The sequence below is a fragment of the Lethenteron reissneri genome, chromosome 37 (assembly GCF_015708825.2).
Source record: "Lethenteron reissneri isolate LAM-NWPU_2019-01 chromosome 37, ASM1570882v1, whole genome shotgun sequence".
NCBI lineage: Eukaryota > Metazoa > Chordata > Hyperoartia > Petromyzontiformes > Petromyzontidae > Lethenteron > Lethenteron reissneri.
This window is the reverse complement of record NC_083815.1, coordinates 12,263,696-12,289,775: the sequence shown is the minus strand read 5'-3', so window position 1 is coordinate 12,289,775 and position 26,080 is coordinate 12,263,696. Positions and strand designations below refer to the sequence as shown.

The following is a 26,080-nucleotide window of genomic DNA, read 5'->3' as shown; positions in this document are numbered from 1 at the left end:
TTGTTGTCCTTCCCCGCACCTCTGATTAGCACGGTTGGCTATGTACGGTGCAAAATAAATTCAACTTACAAACAATAGCACAATTATGGTAACAGTGGAGAAAAACATATGAACGTTAAGATAAACAATACTTTTTAATTTTACGTTCAGACCTAAGCAATGTTGTTGTCACGTGTGTACCTGTTCTCGTGAAGATCTCATCATCTACGCACCAACTGAAGAGACCACCAATGTTGGAAACGATGTTCTTCTGAAGTGCTCCTACTTCTGCAAAGGCCCCAGGGATAAGTTCACGCTGGTGCAGTGGTGGAGAATTCAAGACGGCAGGGACGAGAAGGTAGTGTCTTCGCGTGGTCGGATAAGGGAATCTTGAACTTTATTGACATCAGAGTTAAGGTTCGTGTGTTTGCAACTTGTCACAGAGGTTCACGGTTCGATGCACTGACCTTCCTGATTAATAATGTAGTTGTATTCACTATTTTTTGTTCCGATGATGTACGTGTACATCGTAAAAATTAAGCTGGAAGAAAAAATTAAATAACTTTTTCGGTACAGATCCTTCCACAAGGCCATGCCATGGGGGTGTGTGGCACAATTTGGTGCCAGCTATATCATAGCGTGCGTTTATATCGCTACGGTTCTCTAAATAAAATTGACTCTGAGCCTGCTTGCACGTTCCGAGATTCAGAGGTGATCGGGACACCTACACCCTGCAACCTGCAGTCGTCTTGGAAAAGGCAAGGGTTAAGTGAACACATTTGCTATCGCTACTTTACAGTAGCCATAAATGGATAGCTCAACGATGTGGCTTATCACGTTGACATTTATAGCAGCCAAATACTCTAAACGCATGATGTGGATTCTAAATGTGGAGGGAACACCGGAGGACCTGGAGAAAAATGCATGCGACCACGGGGAGAACATGCAAACTCCAAATATACGTGCGTCAGGGTCAGGATCGAACCCATGACCTCTTGTATACAAAACGAGGTAGTTAACATCTCTCCACTGTGGCGACCTTAAGTTTTGTGCACCTTGCAATTCTCAAGGCAACATTGAGGGTTCTAATAAGATGAGCGGCGTCCGGGTCGGACCATAGTGGTTGCTTGCTTTAAATATCAATTTATTTAGTGGGTGGGGTAGGGGGTTGTGTTTGTATAAATATTTGTACGTAGGTATTAATGTTTGGGGAGCAGTATGTAGCGGGTAGCGCGCTGGGCTATGTGTAATAAAGGACTCTCTCTCAGGTGTCGATCTCCGTTGTCCTTTATTGGGTTCGTAGAATCTCGTTACCACGGCGTCCTCGCTCAGGCCCGCGTCTCGCCCGACGATCTCTCCACAGCTCCTCGGCTGCGCCGATATGCAGTCTCCCTGCTGCTCCACCTTGCAGCCACACCGCTGCTCCGCTCTCTAGCTTTACTGCTGCCCCGTATACAGCGAGCTTCCCACAGCCGTTAGCTCTCTGCGTCTGACACCGATGGTTGACGGTGTCGACGTCTCCCACCGCGTGGCGACCGCGCCACTCTCTCCGTCCTGCCCAGCGTGGCCTCCTCCTGTTTCACTCCGTCTCAACTCCCCCTTCCCCTTCTGGTTCTCCCCCTAAATCCTCTCTCCCACGTGACCCTAACTCCACCCACTCCCCACGTGACCCAGACTCCGCCCCCCCTCAATCCTTGCTCGCATTACATATGAACCCGGCGTCCCGAATTTGACTCCAGCAATAATCTGAACCGGTCCTGGGCCTCTCCTAGGTCGACTCTGCCTCAAATAAGTACCTGGTGTGCTACGTAAACATCGCTGCTGGGGAGACAAAGGCGGCCGGGCGTGCTGCTAGCCACCCATTCCCTCGTGTGCTGTGCCAGCCTTCATAGGTGCTCGCTAACAGTAATTGCCCCAAAAGTCTGTTAATGTTCTGTGTATGTTGAACTTCTTTCCCACCGTACGCAACCGACCGGGCTAATCAGAGATGCCAGTGTTTATTCGTGATTTTAAAAAATTGCTTTTGGAAAAATGCCCAGGCAGTTTCTCGCCAAGGGTATGTTATGGTTACGTTTCCTTGGCAAATATTTGATACGATGGTAAAATAGTTCAATTTTGAACAAATGATTGTCGAGTACAAGCATAATCAGAGATGTCCGTCCCTCTGTCTGAGTCAAAAAGGTCTTCACAAAAAACGGCCAAGATCACGTCGTCGACTCGCGGTTCGCGTGGCGTGGGAACGAGACGTCGTGCGACGCGTCCATTTCCATAAAAAACGCAAGCCTCAGTGACGTGGCCCAGTACCGCTGCGAGGTCACTTACATCCCGTCGTACAAACAAGGCAGGAAGGTGATGCGTCTCAACGTGCAGGCGCCACCAGGTTCGTCCGCACTCTCCCTGCACGGATGGTGGGCGTTTTGTGGCCATTTTGATGATGATGGTAGCGATAATGACAAGCGACAATAACGTACTATGGTGTTTTTATTTTTCCTTTTTGTGCAGATACACCAATTCAAACAACGCCCAGAATAAATCCAACAGCCAACTACCCGATTCCAGATGAAAATCCACTGATCACAGTTATTGTCGTTATAGTAGTATTGCTTCTTTTCGTCGCTTGCGCTTTCCTGGGCTTACGATATGGGAAAAATTTTTTACAACGATGCCGGTGAGTTCATCGCCTCTGTTTCTTTCTCCTTTCTTAGTCATCTTGCCAACCACCATCCAGTGCACTCCTCCAAACCTCACCTCATCCCGATAGCTGACTTAGTTTATGTCTGACTCCATTTCACCTTGTCTCCATGTATGTGTTTTGCACTTCTTTTGCACCATTCGTGCTTATAGGAGGTGCGGGGAAGGACAAAAAGCTAAACACAAAAAGAAGTTCTAAAGAAATCAGTTTGTCAATCTAGATTATTTTAAAGTGCATAGCTCCAGTGGCTTCCTAATATCGGAAGGAAGAGCATTCCAGACGGCCTCAGAAGCGCATCTGAAAGCGTGCAACGCAGTGATCATCTTTGTTTGATGGCTAGCCAAAAGCCACTGTGGGGATGACCGGTGTTTAAGTGATGATAGTTTATGCTCCTTGACGAGATCAGCAAGGTTTTGTGGTTCATTTGCGGGGAGCTCTTTGTGTGTAATGAGTGCTACCTGTTAACATATTCGTTTAGCAAACGAAAGCCATTCTCCTGCATCCGAGGGTTAGTTGTGTAAATGTAGCATTGAACCCCGAGCTGGATGTCCTGTTCAACTCCATTTCAGTAAATTACTTGGGTTTACACGAGTTTCGATTCTCAAATCTTCATTTATATTCGTGTCCCTCCTTGTTACGGTCAAAATCATCCTTCTCATTGCCCTTTGTTAGACTTCAGCATATTCACGTACAATTTCAATAGTTCCAGCAAAAATATGAATGCGTTTTCCCCCCATACACAATCGTTGTGGTGGTGCGATAACCAATTGCATATAAAGAATGCACAATCCAGTAATTCATGGTTGTTATTGAGATACACATTTGACAAATTATTTGTATATCTGCCGAGATTACTCATGCTTCCTGGCGACGCTGATGGTAGCCAAATTTAGATTTAAAAGACGCTGCTATGGGAGCTTTCGCTTCCCTATAATTTGGGCGCCAGATGTTAACTACCTCGCCTGAGTATGCAAGACGTCGTCGGTTCGATCCCAACCCTTACGCCAGCTCCATATTTTGAGGTTGCATGCTCTCCCCGTGATCGCGTGGATTTTTCTCCGGGTCCTCTCCTTTCCCCCTCCACATTAGAAACATGTTTTCAAAGTATTTGGCTGATATAAATTTCCGCGTGGCAAGCCTCTTCGTTGAGCTATCATCTGTGACGGCAAGGTCGCTTCTGAAATAGAGCTATATAGCTAAGTGGCCCTTACCTGGTAAAATACAAATAAGTTTCCTTTTAGTTTATTTCGCGCTCATGGCCAATTCACAAGGGGCACTGCACGCCAGGTTTGGGCGAGGACAGAAATGTCTGGAGAATGGGGGAATTACAAGCCAATACTCAGTAGATAACAGTGATAGCTATTATGGATAGGTGAAGAAAGGACCTTACGATTGTGTACAGAGAGAGGTATGGAAAACAAGGTCAGTAGTTTTAAGTATTTAGGTGCAATAGTAAGTGGGTGGGGAGAGTGCGGGGTGGAGGTAAGAAAAGGTGGGTCGACAAATGGAAAGAGGTTCCAGAAATTGTACGAATTTGAAATATGGCACTAAAACTGAAAGATAAACATCTATAAAAGTTACTACGATATTATTTTAATAGTATATATGTTGTTTGTCTTTTAACGGTGATTCTTAAATAATGTATATAAGTTGTAATAATAGGTTAGTTGCACATATTACGTGCTCTCCAGTTGGCTGGGTGAAAAATGGGCGAAGGTTTGCCCAATCCTAGACAACTGGCTCAACAAACTTAATGAACCAACTAACTAACTAATGTGGACACTATGGAAGAGGGTTATTGGGGAAATTTATAGGAGAAAAGTAGATGGAACAGAGGTGAGGGTTATATTCTGGAGAACAGAAGGGAGGCGAGACTTTCATGGTTTTGGGAAGGTGTTGAGAGGATGCAATGAGAAGGGCGAATGAGATACCGCCGGTGCAGGGCTGAAGGAGTAGAGAGAAACCCAAGGGGGAGATTAAAAGATGCAGTGGAAAGAGACAAATAATGAGTGCATGAAAAAAAAAATATGGAACAATGGGACTTCTGGCTTAGAAGAAGAAGCAAAAGATAATCAAGTATAGAGAACACAAAACCATTTACGAAAGTAGTTAAGAACTGAGAAAACAGACGAGTTTAACAGTAAAGTGATAACGTGAGCAGTTCTTTCTGGAAATACAGAGCTATACATAAAGCATACATCCGCAATGACAAATAACATTTCAGATCAAGTGAAGGAATTTCCAGGGGTAATACATGAAGAACTAATCACTGCCCTTCGCAGTATGAACAGGAAACGACTCTTTGAACAGACGGAATAACTGTGACCATTTATGAAAATATAATTAAATGAATCAATGTGAGCAGCTGTCAGAACAACCCTAGAGGATCTCTTTACCAAATATTGATTTGAAGCTTTCGTTACTGCAGGAATCTATACTATTTGGTTCTTTCGGTAAAGTCATGTAGGTATAAAATAAAATACATCACGACGTTTCGGGCGCAACACAAGCGTCCGTCATCAGTTGTGAAAGCATCTTTACCAAATGTTTGCAGACAAATGAAATACAGTAGGCAATAATTAATGCTTACATCCTTCCCCTTTACTAAAAGGGAGAATATCAGACTTGAAAAAGTACAAACCATTTGCATAATTTTGCACGCACTGAGTTAGATAATCGATTATCATATGAGAATTAAGAATGGAATTCTTAGAGACAAACATTTTCTGTGAGCTATCAAGCTGGATCTAGAAAAGGGTTTTCAACCATTGTGACACATATGCTAGAAAATATAATGTATTTGATATATCACTATGTCTAGCTTGTATGCGTTATGAAGCTCGATTTATTTGTAAACTGTTGGGAGTTATTCAAGCATTGATCAGCTTGGTCATTACAGAAACCAGTGGAAATGAACTATGACAGAACTAATTACACAATTTTTTATGTTTATACCTGGTATGCATCGCGGCTGTGTTGACAATCGCTTGTGATATATTGTCTTTGTATGTAATTGGCCAATTGAAAGACAACGAAGGGAACAAAGGAACAACAGAGATCGTAAGTACATTTACGCACATGTATTCAATTACAGTATGTTTGACATGTTTTATATACAATGTGATGCTCCATATGTGTGATCTATACACCCACTCCATGTGTGTCATCTCCATGTATGTTATCTATACACTTAATCGATGTGTGTGATCTTTACACCTACTACATGTGTGTGATCTATGCAACAACATTCACTATTTGCCACTAAGTGGCTGTGACGTCACCATGGCTCTAGGCTAAGTGCACTTTAAGGTCATGTGAAGTGTCGAACGCCCACTGGCAGGAGGTCATGGGACAGACCCAGGTGCCATGGGTTGACTGACTCAGATGACTAGCAGATGCACCAGCTGTGCTGCCTACTGTGCCAACTTGCTGTCTTTTATCCGCCTGATGCTCCACTCGTTGTTGTGAGTGTCACTCCTCTGCCCTCAGTTGTTGCTGTAGGGCGACTGTCTCCAACTGCCCAATACCGTCCTTCACGAGCCTCCTCCATAGAGGCTGATCTTGACACCGCTGGTACCTGTCATCTGCAAGTCCACTCAGCTCAGCATCCTCTCGAATCACATCATTCCATTTCTTCTCTACCCCATACTGCGACCATTTAACGCCCTCTATCTGGGCGAACAAAAGCTGTTTAGGCATGCCAGTGGCTGGGCATGCGGGCTACATGACTCAGCTAATGCAGGCTTTCCTACCAGAGGAGCTTACCGATGGGATTTTGGCCAGATGAGGATTTGTGAGCTCACATAATCCAGCCTGGTTAAACCCAAGATGGATCGTAGGCAGGCCAGCATTAATGTTTCTAACCGGCGTAGATGTTCTATTAGAGGGGTTCATGTTTTGCAAGCATCGAGAAGGGAGAACATGACTGGCCAAGAAGACCGGAAGCTTCTTGTGGAGGGACAGACCAGGTAGCTTCTACAAAGTGTTATACAGCCGATGAAAAGATAAGAAGTTCAACATAACATTTCACTTGGAAGATGATCTCTGCTCGGTGCTTTACTGGTCTCAGACTCTGCATTGCCCCTCGTACTCTGTCTACAGATGTCACCTCAGCCAATTACTCACAACGGGTGGCTACTTCTGGCAATACGTGAGGATGTGCAGCCCCAGCGGGGTCATCTCCAATTTGCCCCACGATGTTGTCTGGGCTAATTCCCCTCCCCCAAGACCTCATATAAATAATCTGCAAACTTGTAGACCAGTTACTGGGGCTCGGTGAACGGATCACCATACTTTCCCTCAAGGATGGTGATAGGTGAGGTGCTGCAAGATACCTTTTAGATGGAATTAAAGAGTGATTTGTGATTGTGGGCTACCGAGGCAGATTCCATCTCATTAGCACCCCGTGCCCACCACTCATCCTTGCAGCACTGCACAACTCTCTGAATGCATACGCAATGCAGCAATTGCAGCTGCATGAGCCACAGTCCTGAACATCACCCATTTCCCTTCAGCATCAGGAGGGGGAGGGGGGGATGCAAATCCCAGCTGCAAGCGATGTTGAAATTCCTGGTTGCAACTATCCTCAGCTAGCTAAGGCCAGGCTACTGTGGGTTTTAATAGGGTCTTAGGTGGATTCCCACCACTGGAGTAGAAGAATGGCAGGCTCAACTTACAGATGACCAGCCGATGGTCAGTGGACAGATCAGATCCAAGGTTGGTCCTGGTTTGTTGTCTTTCCCCCACATCTCTGCTTAGCACGGTTGGCTACATGCAGTGCTAAATAAGTTCAACATGTATACATACATGCATAACTCCAGCAAACTCCTACTATTATTATTATTGAACTGATCTGGCCCAGACCTTCCAATAACTCTGGCCCAGGTGGAAAGGATGACAACCTTCCCGTTGTCTCCACTGTTACGTGCTTGTCAGGGCCAAACTTACCGCAGTGTGGGGCCGTCACTACATTTGTGCCATCTAAATGTAGAGGGCCTGTCAAGGCCCAAGTGTGACTTTCTGAGATGTTTCCTCAAACTCAACAAAGTCGACGTACTCCTGCTCCAAGAACCCATACAGCCAATGACGAAAGAGCCTCAAAAAATGTATTTCCCTGGATTTATGCTAGCTGCCAGCCACCACCATCCCAAGCACAGACCAGCAACGTACGTGAAACCCCATCTCAAGGACCTCATCACAACGAACCCATCATCAAAATCGAGTATGTATCTGTCATAAATGTATATAAACCTCCAAGCACTGCATGGAGCCCAAACATGCTGCCTACCGTGACCCATCTCGCGGTTTTCGCTGGTGACTTCAACAGCCATCACACGTTCTAGATTTGAAGCTTTCGTGACTGCAAAGATTCATATTCTTAGGTTTTATCGGTTAAGTCACGTAAGTAAAACATAAAAATAAAAATAAAATAAAATAAAAAATCACGACGTTTCGGAGGCAACACAAGTCTCCGTCATCAGGTGGGACCGTCACAGCCGAGTTAGCTGCATCAAGTGAGGCAATGATTCAAGATGTAATCCCTTATAAGCAAGTTGAAGGGAGGTGGAGAGGGGGGGGGTGGAGAGCTTATCAGACTGTGGTAGCCAATGAATGGAAACGTATCGGGAGGGAGGAGGGGCGGTGATCAAAGACTGCAGGTAGTGCTCAACACAATCAAGCGCATTGTCTCCCGGATTTCACCAAAGGCAGAACGCGGCCCATTCACACATCCCACAGGTTTACCGGGTGGAATACACTTCATGCTAGAACAAACAATGTGGAAAAGCTCTTCTGGGCTCCCTAAATAAATCCATAAAACAAAGGTGGACAGAAGCGATGAAGTCACTAGATTTCACGCACTCAATCCATAAAGTCTGGCATCTCCTGAGACACCTCGGAGCGGCACCACCACCAACAAGACGGCCAATGTGCCCATTAATGCTATTGCTGTACAAATGCTACTGAATGGAAAGATCCCTACAGACCGGAACACAAGACAGCAAGTGAAGGCACAACTTCATCAATCAATAGCAGAATATGCATCGATAACAGCCTTATCATCCCCCTTGACTGAAGAAAAGGTTATTAATGCCATGAAAGCCACCAGATCAGGAAAAGCCACATGATTAGGTGGGATTTATCCCGAGTTCCTGAAACACCTTGGCCAAAAAGGATGCTGCTGGCTTGCCAGATATTTTGCGGACATAATGGCCTCGGGCAAAATTCCAACAAAATTGGCAACAAACAAAGGTCATTGCCATTCTGAAGCCTGTAAAATCAACCGCAAACCCAAATAACTTCCACCCCATATCCCTGCTAAGTATGGTGTGCAAACTCCTCGAGAGGATGCTACTGACTCACATGTCACTGATCTTTATGGAGGCTAAACCAACTAAATAGGCTGGTTTCCACCCTAGCCGCATTACATGTGACCAAGTGCTGTCACTCAACACGCACATTGAAAATAGCTAACAGCGCAAGGATATCACAGGAGCTGCTTTTATCGATCTATCAGCAGCATGCGACACAGTATGGCGGGAGGGCCTCATGCTAAAGGTGTCGAAGCTCATCAGATGCTAGCAGTAATTGCTCCGGAAATTTTTTACATGTATATAAGTGCTCTGTCACTATCCGCTGCAAATTTGGCTATGCCTATGACCTGGCACTTGCCATCCAAAGATGGATCCAAAGTGTGGTCCAAAACGACTTTTGCGAAGTCTTCAAGAAACTCGAAATGTACTTCAAGTACTGGAGGCTCTGTCCAAACCCAAGGAAAACTGCCGTTACATCATTCCACCTGAACAATGCAAACCCCGACCATAAATTGGCCATCACTTTCTGTGGCGAAAAAGTTCAGCAGAATAACTTAAAAATATCTCGGTGTAACTCTCCACGGGAACCTCACCTTCCGCAAACACCTGCATAATACTGCTGTACAAACAAAATCACGAGTTAATCTCGTGCATAAACTGGCCGGAACAACATGGGGAGCAAACACAATGACGAATTAGATGGCCACCACAGCACTAGTCTTCTGCATGGCAGAATATTGTGCCCCAGCTTGGAACAAAAGCGTGCACACGAAACTGGTGGATATGCAGCTAAATGCAGCCAAGAGGATCATCTGAGAGTCGCTAAAGAGCACAACGTTGCGTGTCTTCTGGTCTTCACATATATCGCTCTTCCGCAGCTCTGCCACAATGCCGCATGTGTGAGGGAGTACCGCAAGGCCATCAGAAATCCAAACCTACCAATAAACAAGGACATCTCCATGCCACCACCACATAAGCTCAAATGCAGAAAACCTATCTGGAAATCTGCAAAGAACCTCCATGACTACAATATCATCAAAGCACGATGGGGGAAAGCCTGGCAAAACACCATCCTGCTACAAAAATCCATCATCAGCGATCCCTGAATCCTCCAACCTGGAACAGACCTATCGAGGAAGATATGGTCCTCCTTGAATCGGATACGGACACTCGATGGAAGATGTGGACACTTTCTCCTTGAATTAAAAATTTATGAGAGTCCAGTTTGTGACTGTGGTGCGACATATCAGACTGTGCAACATATCCTTAACGGCTGCCCAATCAGATCATTCAGCGGCGATCTGAAACATATACACATTGTTTCTCCTGAAGAAGTCGGATGGATATCAAATCTCGGGATCAATTTGTAATCTGTTGCAATACCCAAAATGCCATATGAAAGAAAAAGACTCCGACCTACGTGTCTGCGTCATGACCCACTTGGCCACTGAAATCCCCCAACAGGATGACTCTATCCCAAGGGGCCACTTTAGCTAGTACCTGAGACAGGAGGTCATAGTAGTCACCTGACTCATCAGCCTTGTCTCCATCCCTCCACTGATGTTCATCTTCGGTAGGGTCTAAGCATCCGTGACCATTCCTCACCTCTTGGTGATAGGGAGGCAAGCCCACAGCAGCCTAGGACTCATACATTTCCACATGTTACCTCCGCGCTCCCACACCTCCTTCACTATTTTGTTCAAAAGAGGTACTACTCCCTTTTGATTGGCAGATTCCTGCCCCGAGTGGCAAACTATCCACCCCTCATGATGACCGGCACCAGAGTCGGTGCACTGGACCTCCCGTATTCCACAGAGGTCCAGGTAATACCGGTCCATCTCCTGACAGAGGAATTGCAGCCTTTCCCGGCAACAATTTATCTATACACCCACTCAATGAGTGACAAAGACACCCACGTCATTTGTGTGATCTATACACAACCACTCTATAATTGTGATCTAGACGCCCAGTCGATTAAAGATATAGACACCAACTTCATGTGTATGATCGAGACACCCACTTCATATTAGATCTGGACACTCCATGTAGGATCTGGAGACCCATTGTGAACAATATGAATACGTGCTTAATACCCTGGTTATGTTGGGTTAGCTGGTAATGTCATGGATGGAGGCACTCTTAACTATGTCTTGCCAACGTAGGATTCCCAACATCTATTGTGGGCACTGACTATTGAAGACATACATCGTTTAACTGTGATGCTTCTCGAAGTGATGATGATGTCATATGGGGTAATAGTAAGATGTTATTGTTTGATGTTAAATATAGATAATTGCATTTGTAGAGTAGTTCCGATGGACGTACTCGGAGACGGAGTTAAGTTAGGGGCTTCCGCCAGGGTTTATTAACACTTATCAATACTACACAGGGTACACAACTCCCAGGGGCTAGGGGTCCTACTCTGAGTCCGGGTCCCTGTCGGATCGTGGAGTCTGCCGACTCCACCGACCGGAGAGAGAAGCACCTCTACGGCTACCACCGGCTTCTCCCCAGACTCCCTATTCGATCCCTCTCACTATCCCTGGTTCCCTCTTCACCCTGTTTACTATCCCCGTTCCTATAGTGACCCCGCTTACGTCACGGGATATCCCTTAAATACTCTAGGAGACGTGACGTCATCGCACTGAATGGCACACCTGACGTCACGTCCCCATTTTACTCCTCTACATTACCCCCCCCTGTGAAAAAAAATTCAGCCGACTCGGCTGTAAACAATATAAAAGTAGAGGAGTCTCAGAACCACAAACCAACATATTCACAACCAACCGACAACATCCAGGCAGCATGACAACAATCAATAAAATGTCTAAACTTTGAAACTCTCATCACGCGCTGCCATCAATACAAAGGCGGAATCCCGATGGCCCAGACAACACACACCAACAAACAGCAATTGAACAATTGAGCAGCCCAGACAAACCACACCAAAACCGACAATTGGGCAGTCTAGACAAAAAAACGCCAACAGAACAACAATTGAGCAGCCCAGACAAAACACACCAAAACCGACAATTGGGCAGTCTTAGACAAAACACGCCAACATAACACAATTGAGCGATGAGGGCTGGAGGCCGACGGCAGCGTTCCCACAGGCCATCAACAGAGCGCACGCCTCCCCATGTGGCACGAATCGCCAGGGCAGGCACCGCGCCAGCTGGTGACAGGCCCCGGGAGAGCTGCAGCAGCCCAGCAGCCCAACGCAGCTCCTGCCAGGCGCGCGCCGGCCCGAGCGGCGGCTCCTGCTGCCCATGCCGCGGCAAGATGCAAAGCCGCGGCGTCGGCATGGCAACGCCCAGGCACCGCGAGGTGCGGGGCCGCGTCGTCGCCGGCGGCCCCCACCTCGATCGCGGCAAAATAGCAGCCTGGTGCGGCGTCGCCGGCGGCAAAACCCGCATGCATAGCGAGGTGCGGTGCCCCGGCGTGACCCTCGGCCCACCCCGCGGCCGCGGCAGCTATAGGAGCCGCGGTGGCGGGCGCGCCAAACCCCGCAGGCACGGCGATGCTCGGAACCACGGCAACTTCCGCGGCGCGGCGTCGTGCGGAGCCGCGGCAGCGATGCACGGGGCCGCGGCGACACCCGCAGCGCACCCCACCAGCGCGGCGATGCCCGGAACCACGGCGGCACCCTCGGCAACTCCCGTGGTGCGGCGAGGTGCGGAGCCCCGGACGTGCCTGGGGCTCCCCCGGCGGGCGCAGCATGGTGCGTAGCTGTGGCGTCGCCGACGGCAGACCCCGCGCGCGCTGCGTGGCGCGAAGTCGCGGCAGCACCCACGGTGGACAACGGCGTCGCAGTTGCCATGGCAGCCATGGCGCCGACGTGCGGCGTCGCATGAACAATGGCCGCCGCCTGTCGCGTCGCAGTCAAAATGGCGGCCGCCTGAGGCGCCCCAACCAACATGGCCGCCGCTGGCGACGTCGCAGGCAAAATAGCCAGCTGGGGCGTCGCGGCGAAGATGGCGGTCGCCTCTCGTGGCGTCCCGGCAGTTGACAGTTGCTTCCGTCCCGAGTGCGGGCCGGGTGCACCCAACTTCGCCTCCGCGATGTCGAGACGGGCGCAAAGCTGCGCGATCGCCTGCAGGAGCTGCCTCAGCAGGTCTGCAGGGGCGCTCCCCGTCTCCGGCGGCAGTGGCGGTGAGCTGGCACCCCCGCCCGTCGTCTTCCCGGGGCCTGTCACCGGAGCCCCGGACTCCGGGGTCACTGCCGAAGCCTCCTCCCCGCCGTCTTCATCCTCCGATCGTCCCGTCGCTGGGTTCTTGCGCTCCGCTCCCGATGTAAACATTGTAGCAGCAGTGCAGACACTCTGACACCACTTGTAGAGTAGTTCCGACGGACGTACTCAGAGACGGAGGTAAGTTAGGGGCTTCCGCCAGGGTTTATTAACACTTATCAATACTACACAGGGTACACAACTCCCAGGGGCTAGGGGTCCTACTCTGAGTCCGGGTCCCTGCCGGCTAGCTCCGGTCTCTCTCTCTCGTGTCGGATCGTGGAGTCTGCCGACTCCACCGACCGGAGAGAGAAGCACCTCTACGGCTACCACCGGCTTCTCCCCAAACTCCCTATTCGATCCCTCTCACTATCCCTGGTTCCCTCTTCACCCTGTTTACTATCCCCGTTCCTATAGTGACCCCGCTTACGTCACGGGGTATCCCTTAAATACCCTAGGAGACGTGATGTCATCGCACTGAACGGCACACCTGACGTCACGTCCCCATTCTACTCCTCTACACATTGACTAAATTGAAAACTCATTACTTGTGAACTGCTTTTTGTGTTTAGCTTGTTGTCCTTACCCCACACTTCTGATTAGCATGATTTACTACGTATATTGCGAAAGAAATTAAATATACTTACATATTGCTGTACTCCTATGCTCGTTCGTTTTTGCACTGAGCGGTGTGTACATGTAGTGGTGATACGCGCTGGGGTGGGGATCGTGTGCCAGCGCGTAGTGATTGGCTGTGTGAGTTGGTGACGCGCGCTGACGGTGAGGGATCAGGGGTCAGCGCGGGGTCAGGGGTTATGTGGTTGTGATTGGCTGTGTGCCGGTGACGCGCTTGAGAGGGAGTGATCGTGTGGCAGCGCGGCGTGATTGGTTGTGGAGTGGTAACACGCGCTGGGGAAAACGGATCGTAGGAACAGCGCGTCGTGATTGGTCAACTAAGGAGCGATGCTCACGTTGAGGTCCGCATACGCTCCGTCTCCCGAGAGCGGGGGCTATATAAGGGGGTGCGCACAGGCGCACGGTTGAGTTGGTGACCAGCGAAGACTGAAGACGGAGGAGGAAGAGATCGGGCCCTGCGGCACCTAGTCCCGCTGTCCTTGTAAGGACCGGGGCTCTGTGTGACCCAGAGGCGGGACCCTGGGACCCGGGGCCGAACGTCCGTATGAGGGCCGGCTCGCGGGACCCAGAGGTTGTGACCCACGCCCAAGCTTGGGGTGGGTCTGTAGGCTCCATGGACGTTACGGGGCTGGAGCATGCAGTGTGAGCATGCAGCGTGAGTTATAGTAACTACACGTGTCAGTGGAGTGTGTAGCGGGAGAAGTAGTGACCACACGTGTCAGTGGAGTGTGTAGTGTGAGAATAGAGACCACACGTTGTATCGTTACAAGTCAAGATTTAATAAAAGAGTGTGCTACCCGTCAAGTGGTTTCCTGCCGTCATTCTGAATACTTCAACTGGCGTCAGAAGTGAAACAGTCTTCTGGCATGGATACAAGGAAGACCCGTCGGACTCACGGGATTGACCGCGAGGATAACCTTGACGACTCGGGTCAGCTGGCATCGGGGGGAGAGGACGAGGAAATGCCGAAGCCGCAGGACCCGCCGAGGTCGCCGGACGAGCGACTGGGTACCGATCCCGTACTCCGCGAGGCGCACTCCCGTCTGGCAGAGCTGCTGCTTGCCGCCGCGTCCATCCTGGCAGAGATCAACACGTCGGGAGGAGCGGGAACGTCGGCGGACATTCAAAAGGCTCGCCCCGCAGATTCCCGCCAAAATGACTTGGCGATTCCCGCCATTTCTACTGCGCGGACATCTCTTGGCGAGAACGGGGAGCAACACGTGGCGGCGGTTCTCCAAGCGCGCCCGCTTACGTCATCAACGCGCGCTGCGGTCCGCCATCAGCCTCCCGCCATTGGGGCCGCCATCTTACAGACCGACGGGGCGGCGGAGAGGAACCACGTGGCAGAGGACGACGACTTCATCTTCCAGCAGCGCCTTCCCACATTGTCGGCCTTCAAGGCGGAAGGAGGCGACTGGGGCGCATTCCAGCGCAGGTTTCTGGCGCATCAAGAAATGTCGGCCTGGTCCGACGCTACGGCGCTGCGGGCACTGCCTGCCATGTTGGACGACGACGCGCTCGCGGCCTTCAGGTCCGCACGGAGGTCGGACCGCTCCACGCTTAAGGCTGCGCTGGGTCTCATGGCCAGGGTCTACGGACCTCCGTCGGCGTGTCGCCATCACTTTTACGGCCGACGGAAGGCGGTCACGGAGACCGCGCTCGCCTACCGCACGGCGTTGTTGGCTCTCGCCGACGCCGCGTTCCCTCATATGGACGAGGAGGGCCAGGACGCGATGGTCCTGGAGCAGCTGCTCAAGTTAGCGCAGGACCTGGGGGTCCCCATCAACACGGCCAACGAGGTCGAAATTTCTTCTTTGCGGGTCGCAACAAGTATACAGGCGTACGAGGTCCTCCAGCGTAAACAGGGGGGTGTCTGCACTGCTGCCGTGGCCTCAGCTCTGGGCCCGGGAGTCACCGAGCCCCAAGTCGTCAGCCCACGAGAGGAGGCGTTCACCGCGGGACGACCGGGGGACTGGAGGTAGGGGGGTCGTTCGCCTCTGCGATCGGCCCGCAAGCTGGAGCAACCGAGACCTCCGGCGTCCCTCGTCACGTGTTACAACTGCGGCCTCCGGGGCCACGTGGCGTCCGGTTGCCGCGCTCCACGTCAGCGCGCCACGGGACATTGGCTGGACGACGACCAAGGCCCCAAGTCATCCCTACTACCCCCGGCAAGTCGCGGCACCTCACATGCTCGGCCTACATGCGCGACACACATGGGCCGTCGCGTTGCGCCGGAGGAAGGCCAGTTAGGGATCGGGGATTCGGTTCGGCGAGGGGGGTTCGTGCGGGACCGAGGGGACATTGAATGGTCTGAGCTGGGGCACAGGATAGTGGCTGCGTCGGCGGGATCATCGGTCGTTACGGGATTCATTGACGGGGTCGAGGTCAGGGTGTTAGTGGACACGGGGGCATTGGCGACTATTATATCAGACCTCATTTACAACATTCTCCCCGTCCAATGTCGACCTCTGCTCCCGGTGGACGTGCCATTTTACTGGGCAAATGGGGGCTCGTTGGGCATTGTCGGCCAGATTAGGGCGTCCATTTGCATTGGAGATATTAAATTGTCGGGTCCCGTTTTCGTTTCTTCGTCCTTAGCGGTTCCTTGTCTGTTGGGCACAGATTTTTTGGCTAAAATGCCCATTAAAATTCTCATCGATCAGCGTTGCATTGAGTTACCATCGGGTCGCCGTATTTCATTTTTGGCGAATCCTACCGAAATTCGGACGGCGTGCGCTATGATACAAGCGCTGGCGACACAGACCGTGCACGTGCCCCCGGGTTCACAGATGTTAATTCCCCTCCGGTTGAGGAAACCATTGGTTGGGGGGACCTCGGAACAGGACATGCTTTTGGGTCCTTCAAATAGGGCTGTCGGGGGCCTCGATTTGTCAGTGGCTCACACTTTGGTTCGGGCTGACAAGGACCCGTTCGTGATGGTTTTAAACGCTGGTTCGCAGCCGGTCGTTATTCAGCAGGGCACTGTGCTAGCTCACGCGGCACGGGTCCCTGCGGAAGAGCGCCTGGTTGCGCATGTTGATCCAAGCCCGGCGCAGAACAATCCATCGAGGGAGGAATTTTAATGGGTCGATTCGCTGTGCGCGGACTCGAACGATTTGTCAACGGCACAGTTGGGTGCGCTGCGTGCGTTGCTGATAGAATTCTCTGATGTGTTCAGTAAGCATAAATATGACACTGGGTGCACGGACCTGTTGCGCCACCATATTGAAACGGGTGATGCGCCACCGGTCAGGCTCAATCCCTTCCGGCTGAGTCCTGCTGAGAAGGAACACGTTCAGTCGGCCGTCAACGATATGCTGGCGGCCGACATTATTTCGCCTTCTTCCAGTCCTTGGGGAGCACCTATTGTGCTGGTTAAAAAGCAAGATGGGTCCTTGCGATTTTGCGTAGACTTCCGTCGCCTGAATAAAATCTCTGTGGCTGACGCGTATCCGCTTCCCAGGATGGACGAGTCCCTCGATGCATTGTCCGGTGCGCGATATTTTTCTACTCTTGATTTATTATCAGGATTCTGGCAGCTGCCACTCGACGATGAGTCTAGACCTAAGACAGCATTTCGGACTCCGGGAGGCCTGTTCCAGTTTAACCGGTTACCCATGGGACTTCACTCCGCTCCCGCGACGTTTCAGCGCCTAATGGAGTTGGTTTTGTCGGGCTTGCAATGGGATACTTGCTTGATTTACCTAGACGATGTCATTGTTTTCAGTAAAACGTTTGAGGAACACCTCCAGCGGTTGCGGGGGGTGTTCTTGCGGATGCGATCGGCTAAATTAAAGTTTAAACCTGCCAAATGCCACCTTCTTCGTAAGTCCGTGAGATACTTGGGCCACATTGTCGATTCTTCGGGGATCTCTACTGATCCCGCGAAGACGAACTGTGTCAGTTCATGGCCAACGCCCACATCGGTTTCGGACGTGCGTAGTTTCATCGGTTTCGCTTCTTACTACCGCCGATTCGTTGAGCATTTCGCCACCATTGCAAAACCCTTGCACGCTCTAACGGCAAAAGGAGTCAAGTTCCGATGGGGCCTGGAGGAGGAGGCCGTGTTCTGCTCCCTCCGGGACGCCTTGGTGGGTGCCCCGCCCTTGCGTTATCCCGACTTTTCAAGTCCCTTCTTGCTAGACACGGATGCTAGCAACACGGGCATTGGGGGGGTGCTCTCACAGGTCGTTGGGGGAGTCGAAAGGGTGGTCGCATATGGTAGCAGGGTTTTGTCGCCGGCGGAGCAGCGCTACTGCGTCACCCGTCGCGAGTTGCTGGCTATTGTTTTTTTTGTACAGCAATTTAGACCGTATCTCTATGGCCGGCACTTTACGGTCCGGACGGACCACGCGGCGCTTCAGTATTCATTGAGGGTCGCCCAACCCTCGGGCCAATTGTCACGGTGGTTGGAAGTCCTCCAGGACTATCAGTTCACGACCACATACCGTAAGGGGTTGCGCCACACTAACGCCATTGCCCTGTCGCGATTGTCGCCTTGTCACAAATGTGCGTGCTTAATGGGATTGGCGCGCTGTAAACCGCCAGCTGCGGAAAGTATGGGGGCATTGGCCGCGACCGCGGATGCACTGATCGGTGATGTTCCCGCTAACCCTGAGGGAGAGGACTCGCTGCTCTCACTGTCGCTGATTGAGTGGGGCCGTCTCCAAATGGCGGACAGCTCCCTGCTAGCATTGCGCCGCAGGGTGGGGGGTCCCGAGGAGGGCCGGGAGCGGAATGGCTCCTGGGTACTTAAGCAAGGCCTATTAATGAGATGGGACAGTTTGTCCCGGCGGCACGCACTTGTGGTGCCTTCCGCTGTGAGGGGGAAAGTTGTCCTGGCCGCACATGAACGCCTCTTGCATTTGGGAGTAAACAAAACGCTTGCTCTGCTTCAGCGTGACTATTATTGGCCGGGGATGGGGAGTGACGTGGTGAATATTCTAAAGGGATGTGTTGAGTGCGCCAGACGGAAACCACCGCCCATGGCATCTAATCCACCGCTGCAATCTATTCAGGTCTCGCGCACTAACGAGCTCGTTGCGCTCGATATTTTGGGGCCTTTTCCAGTCACGCCTAGGGGTAATAAGTACCTGTTGGTGGGGGTCGAATATTTTACCCGGTGGCCTATGGCGTGGCCACTCGCCAACCAGTCGGCGGCGGCTGTGACGGACGCCTTTGTCCAGGGCTACGTCCTGGACAAAGGGGCTCCCGAACGCTTGCTGACCAACCAAGGGAAAATTTTTTCAAGTAAATTGCTGCAAGAGGTGTGCGACCTATTGGGTACTAAGAAGGTGCGTACCTCCCCGTACCACCCACAGACGGACGGGATGGTGGAGAGACTCCACAGGACTTTGACTTCTATGCTGTGCCAGCGGGTGTGTGAGGCACATGTTGGGGTCCTCGCCGCGTATAGAATGGCCCCCCATTCGCAACGGGATTTTCCCCATTCTATCTGATGTACGGTCGGGAAGCCGACCCGCCCATGGAAACGCAGCTGGGCCTGTCCGCACCACGAACAAATTCGAAATTGGCTGAACATATTAAATTTAATATTCACAAGCTGACGGAGGCGAGGGAGGCCGCACGGCTTAATTTGCGGGCTCGCCAAATTGCAAACGAGCGGTTGCGTGCACGGAAGGTGTCCGTGCACGACTGGAAACCAGGTGATAGGGCCTGGCTGCATTGCCCTCAGGCACCTTTGGCTACGTCGCCTAAATTGTTGAAGCCATGGCGGGGACCCGTGGAGGTCGTGCGGGTTGCACGGCCCCAGTGCGTTCAGATAAAATGGGGAAAGCGTCGTTGGTACGTCCACCCCTCCCGACTGAAACCGTTCTCGCCTCCATATGGCCCCCCTTTGTGTCGTGAGGGCCGAGCGTGTGACGTGACCGACGACCCAAGGGGGGAAATGTCTCTGCCTGATCCTCACATGTCTCCGCCTGATCCGCTCCCAGGTGTCTCAGAACTGACAGCTGCCGACGACCGGCGGCCGGATCTTCGCGGCGCGGCCGGTCCTTCCAGACCCGATCCGCGCCGTCCAGAGCAGCCGGAGCCACCGGACGGTCGTCAGAGTCCCGTCCCATACGACGGACCGGCCAGGCGGACTCGCGCTAGATCGCGCTACTTTTTATGATCTACCGAATGAGGAGTCGAGGCAGACGGAACGCCTCGTCACTGCGTTTATCTCACAGAGACAGTGGACACGTTCATTTTCTGGAATTTGCTTTTATTGTGTTGTTCGTCGGGCTGTACATAGCTTCTTATCTAGGTATTGTTGTTCACTTTTATTGTGTTGGTTGTCAATTTGTACATAGGTTATTGTTGTTGTTGTTGTTGCGTTACGGGGCACACTGGGGGGTGGGGTTTTTGTTGTGTTGACATTGTGTTGTGTTGTTGTTTAGCAGCCGGGCCGGCTGCGAGCTATGTGGGAGGGGGTGATGTAGTGGTGATACGCGCTGGGGTGGGGATCGTGTGCCAGCGCGTAGTGATTGGCAGTGTGAGTTGGTGACGCGAGCTGACGGTGAGGGATCAGGGGTCAGCGCGGGGTCGGGGGTTATGTGGTTGTGATTGGCTGTGTGCCGGTGACGCGCTTGAGAGGGAGTGATCGTGTGGCAGCGTGGCGTGATTGGTTGTGGAGTGGTAACACGCGCTGGGGAAAACGGATCGTAGGAACAGCGCGTCGTGATTGGTCAACTAAGGAGCGATGCTCACGTTGAGGTCCGCATACGCTCCGTCTCCCGAGAGCGGGGGCTATATAAGGGGGTGCGCACAGGCGCACGGTTGAGTTGGTGACCAGCGAAGACTGAAGACGGAGGAGGAAGAGATCGGGCCCTGCGGCACCTAGTCCCGCTGTCCTTGTAAGGACCGGGGCTCTGTGTGACCCAGAGGCGGGACCCTGGGACCCGGGGCCGAACGTCCGTGTGAGGGCCGGCTCGCGGGACCCAGAGGTTGTGACCCACGCCCAAGCTTGGGGTGGGTCTGTAGGCTCCATGGACGTTACGGGGCTGGAGCATGCAGTGTGAGCATGCAGCGTGAGTTATAGTAACTACACGTGTCAGTGGAGTGTGTAGCGGGAGAAGTAGTGACCACACGTGTCAGTGGAGTGTGTAGTGTGAGAATAGAGACCACACGTTGTATCGTTACAAGTCAAGATTTAATAAAAGAGTGTGCTACCCGTCAAGTGGTTTCCTGCCGTCATTCCGAATACTTCATACATATTCTTTGGGTCTTTCGGTAAAGTCACGGAGATAGGTTAATAAAAAAACCGAAAAAACTACAACGTTTCAATCACAACACAAGCGATCGTCATCAGGTGACGATCGCTTGTGTTGTGATCGTTTATTTTTATTATTATTTTAACCTATCTACGTGACTTTACTGAAAGACCCAAAGAATATGAATTCATTGCAGTCACGAAAGCTTTAAGTCAAGATTCAGTGTGTACATGTAGACACGTAGCCCACGTAAGCAGTCTGGCATGGGGAGACCCTAATCCAGAAGTGGATTGACAGACGTACAAGCAAGGCTGCACCTGTCTCAGTATGGGTACTTATTTTTTCAGCTCCAGGAAATGGAGGACGTAATAATGAGGTACCAGAGGAAATTCCGTTGCAGTGAAAGCCCTCGTCTGAAGGTATTATTTTATTTATTGGTTTAATCAGACGCGTGGGGAGATGATACACTTAACAACATCACCTCGGTGTCCTTAACAACAACACGATGCCCTTAACAACAATACGGCGTCTATAACAACAAGACAATCCCCTTAACAACAACACGGTGCCCGTAACAACATGATGCCCTAAACAACAACACCGTGTCCTTAATAACCACATGGTGCCCTTAACAACCACATGGTGTCGTTAACAAGACGGTTTCCTTAATAACAACACGATGCCCTAAACAACAACAACAACACGGTGTCCTTAACAACAAAACGGTGTCCTGACCAACAACACAGTGTCCTTAACAACAACACAGTGTCCTTAACAACAACGCAGTGTCCTTAACAACAACACAGTGTCCTTAACAACAACACGGTGTCCTTAACAACAACACGATTCCATAAACAACAACAACACGGTGTCCTTAAGAATAACACAGTGTCCTTAACAACAACACGGTGTCCTTAACAACAAGGCGGTGCCTTTAACAAACGATGGACATGGTTCCCTTAACATTAACATGATGCCCTCTGATGTTCTCAGGTGCTGCGTCTCAACGTGTCGAGCTCATGATCGCGAACACCGAGAAAGAAGAGGCGACATCCTGGCGGGTCAGGGGGGGATTACCAACCTGCCCTGACCAGCAGGGTGAAGTATGATGAAAATAGGACTGCAAGACGCCTCTGCAGCAGTGGGAATCCCCGAGCATTTTTGACCATAATTTATCACCTCCAGCCGGCGTTTCCCACTTCAGAGGCGTCTTGCAAGGCTACTTTCACAATGTTTCCTCACGGTGAAATGTGGTAAAGATTTGTTGAATAAATCTACATCTCAGGGGCCATTAGATAATATTCCTTAGTGATATAATGCCACTAATTTCCAAGAGATTTGACCAATTTGAAAATAATGCTGCCTCGCTAAATCATTTATGTTTATATATGTGAAAAACAAATTTAGTTGCGTCTGAAATTAACGCCAAGAATGTACGTTGCATTACAGTACAAATACTATTGATATTAATTCGTCATCTTCATCATCAGCCGTGATCTATCTATGAATGAATGAAGGTTCTACCCCTAAGCCATCAGTCACCATCTCTCAGGGTCTGCCAGATGCAACTATCCATCCTGGAGTTGCACACTAGCTGCTTTCAAGGAAAACAAACAATACAAAAAGCAAATGTAAAGACATGCGTTTTCAATCTACATGATGTGAAAGTGTGTAGCTACAATGCTTCATAATATCGGCAGGAAGAGCGTTCCAGTTGGCTGCAGAAGCGCATCTGAAAGCGCGCGATGCAGTAACCGTAATCTCACCCCCCCCCCCCCCCCCCCCCCCCCCCCCCCCCCCACTTTGCGCAATCGTTCAATGTAAATTTGGTCATATCATTCTTTATTGACAGATAAAATAATCAAGGCAAAAAGCACAGTGATTTTCCCACCAAAGCATTGTCTTGCTATTACACAAATTTTTTACCACTTGTTCTGTTATTGCTATGTTCAAAATATTTAGATAATGCAATGCAGTATAATCCTCATGTCATACCATATATTTGATTGGAAATCGGTAATACTACGATTTGTGATTTTTTTACGGCTGATTGTGCAGGTATACTTAGAAAAATAACATTTATAGTTACATTCAATAAGCCGGGGTGAAAATGAAGGAGGTATATCGCCGTGGTGGGAGATGTGTCAAGTATGGAGAAATAAAATTCGCTGGCATAATCTGTGGTGATGCAGAGGGACTTATTTTTTATTTTGATAACAGATTAGACACCTAAGGAGATGGCAGGTTTTCAGTACAGCATGTACTTAACAAGAAAGTGAAATACAGCAAAAGTTATTTTTTTTAAACGTCATGTGAAATACAAATGTGTGTGTGTAGCTGTGAGTGGTACTGTAGCGGTTATCGCGCTGGGCGACGAACCCGGGGATCTGATTTCGATTCCCGCTCACAGTCAACACCAGTGGTGATTATCTGAACCGGTACTGGGCCTCCCCTAAATCCACTTCGCCTTAAATGAGTTTTTGGTGCGGTGTGTAAACAACGCCACTCGGGAGGCAAAGGCGGCCGGGCGGGCGCGAGTGATTAGCCACTAACCCCCTCGTGTGCCTCAGTGCCGGCCTTCATAGGCGCTGCTATTGCTGACTAACAACACTTGCTCTACAGCAGGGGTCCTCAAACTACGGCCCGCGGGCCACATGCGGCCCACCGAGGGCATTTATCCGGCCCATGGTCACTAATTGGGCTGCGCTTGTGAGCACTAATTGGGCTGCGCTGGTGAGCACTAATTGGGCTGCGCTGGTGAGCACTCATTGGGCTGCGGTGGTGGGCACTGATTGGGCTGCGGTTGCGAGCACTGATTTGGCTGCGCTGGTGAGCACTGATTGAGCTGCGGCGGTGGGCACTCATTGGGCTGCGCTGGTGAATGGTTCAATGGGCCAATTGACTGGACTTGCCCCCCAAGCCTAAGGCTGCCAGCCCTCCCCTGGCTGCGCTTGACTGGCTCTCTCTCCCTCAGCTCCCTCACTTGCCCCTCGGCTCCACTCCCAGTGAAATTCCTGTGTGCTGAATAAATGATAGAGGGGTAATAACAGAGTGATCTCTGATCTCTGGAGGGGCTGCCTGCTGTTTTCCCGTGCTGGTCAGTGACAGACAGCCGAGGAGTAGGAAACCCAATTTAAATGACAGTAAGTGCATTTATATTCTGATTGCTATTCAATTATATGAGGTTATATGTTGTATGTTGTGTAAGCCCCGGTTCATACTGTTGCGATCTCTGAGCAGTGCGAGTTCAGCCATATGCTTGTATGGCTGAACTTGCATTAGATTCGGAAGAAAAAAGGCACATGTGCCTTCTTTTTTCCTGCAGTGGAATCGGATCGCATGGGTCTTCTCCCCCATGCGATCAGATTCCTATGCGAGTTCGCAGATCGCACTGCGATCTGTGAACAAAACTGCAGGTGTAATTCACTTTTTAATGGCACCCGCACCAGTGTGAGCCTGGGGTAAAAGCGGAGTTCCCCCAATCAGACTGCATTGATGGGCAGTGCAGTCTGTATGTATCTGTGTGGGCAAAGTTATTGCTGGTATATTGTTTTTGTAGCGCTGTATATATATTGGTATTTTACTAATAGCAATTTTGACTCCCTAGGAAACAATGATGTCAAGAAAGAGAAAAATTGACTCGGAGTGTAGGATATTCAAAAAACAGTGGACTTATGATTACTTTTTCATGCAGTACAAGGAAAGAGCTGTGTGTCTGATATGCCAGAAAATAGTGTCTGTGTTCAAAGAATACAATTTACGTCGACACTATGAAACTCAACATAAAGATAAATATGATTGATAATTGGTTCTTTACCCTTCTATCTGGCAACAAAACTGACACCTTTTTACAAGGAGTAATGTTTGCATAGACCGCAATACCTGCAGTCATAATACAAACAAAAGAACATAACTCTGATAATGTGCACTGTCCTTGAAGTTGATTGGTCCACACCCGAGACAGCTTTCCTTTGAGCCTAGTCTCATATGGGTTGGACCAGATGACGCCAAAAGGCGCACAACTCAAGGACAATGCACCATCAGAGTATGCGAGCTCGGGGCAAGCATCTACACTATGGGAACCTCATTTGCCAGTAAAAATATGATAATTTGTTCTTTACCCTTCTATCTGGCAACAAAACTGACACCTTTTTACAAGGAGTCATGTTTGCATAGACCGCAATACCTGCAGTCATAATACAAACAAAAGAACATAACTCTGATAATGTGCACTGTCCTTGAAGTTGATTGGTCCACACCCGAGACAGCTTTCCTTTGAGCCTAGTCTCATATGGGTTGGACCAGATGACGCCAAAAGGCGCACAACTCAAGGACAATGCACCATCAGAGTATGAGAGCTCGGGGCAAGCATCTACATTATGGGAACCTCATTTGCCAGTAAAAATATGATAATTGGTTCTTTACCCTTCTATCTGGCAACAAAACTGACACCTTTTTACAAGGAGTCATGTTTGCATAGACCGCAATACCTGCAGTCATAATACAAACAAAAGAACATAACTCTGATAATGTGCACTGTCCTTGAAGTTGATTGGTCCACACCCGAGACAGCTTTCCTTTGAGCCTAGTCTCATATGGGTTGGACCAGATGACGCCAAAAGGCGCACAACTCAAGGACAATGCACCATCAGAGTATGAGAGCTCGGGGCAAGCATCTACACTATGGGAACCTCATTTGCCAGTAAAAATATGATAATTGGTTCTTTACCCTTCTATCTGGCAACAAAACTGACACCTTTTTACAAGGAGTCATGTTTGCATAGACCGCAATACCTGCAGTCATAATACAAACAAAAGAACATAACTCTGATAATGTGCACTGTCCTTGAAGTTGATTGGTCCACACCCGAGACAGCTTTCCTTTGAGCCTAGTCTCATATGGGTTGGACCAGATGACGCCAAAAGGCGCACAACTCAAGGACAATGCACCATCAGAGTATGAGAGCTCAGGGCAAGCATCTACACTAGAGGTTCCCATAGTGTAGATGCTTGCCCCGAG

General features: G+C 50.2%; 1 protein-coding gene across 4 annotated transcripts in view; it reads left to right on the top strand.

The window, feature by feature from the left end:
• Positions 1–23,227, top strand: part of LOC133351331 (uncharacterized) — a 47,646-nt gene extending 24,419 nt beyond the window's left edge. Inside the window, exons 5-10 of one of the 4 annotated variants that reach the window (XM_061566437.1) lie at positions 195–337; positions 2,161–2,359; positions 2,482–2,647; positions 5,700–5,731; positions 21,408–21,479; positions 22,054–23,227. In XM_061566437.1, the coding sequence (XP_061422421.1) occupies positions 195–337; positions 2,161–2,359; positions 2,482–2,647; positions 5,700–5,731; positions 21,408–21,463 (596 nt within the window). In that variant the 3' untranslated portion in view covers positions 21,464–21,479; positions 22,054–23,227. The remainder of the gene's footprint in view (positions 1–194; positions 338–2,160; positions 2,360–2,481; positions 2,648–5,699; positions 5,732–21,407; positions 21,480–22,053) is intronic. The other 3 variants (XM_061566436.1, XR_009756172.1, XM_061566438.1) reach the window with 3 other exon arrangements.
• Positions 23,228–26,080: the final 2,853 nt, after the last annotated feature.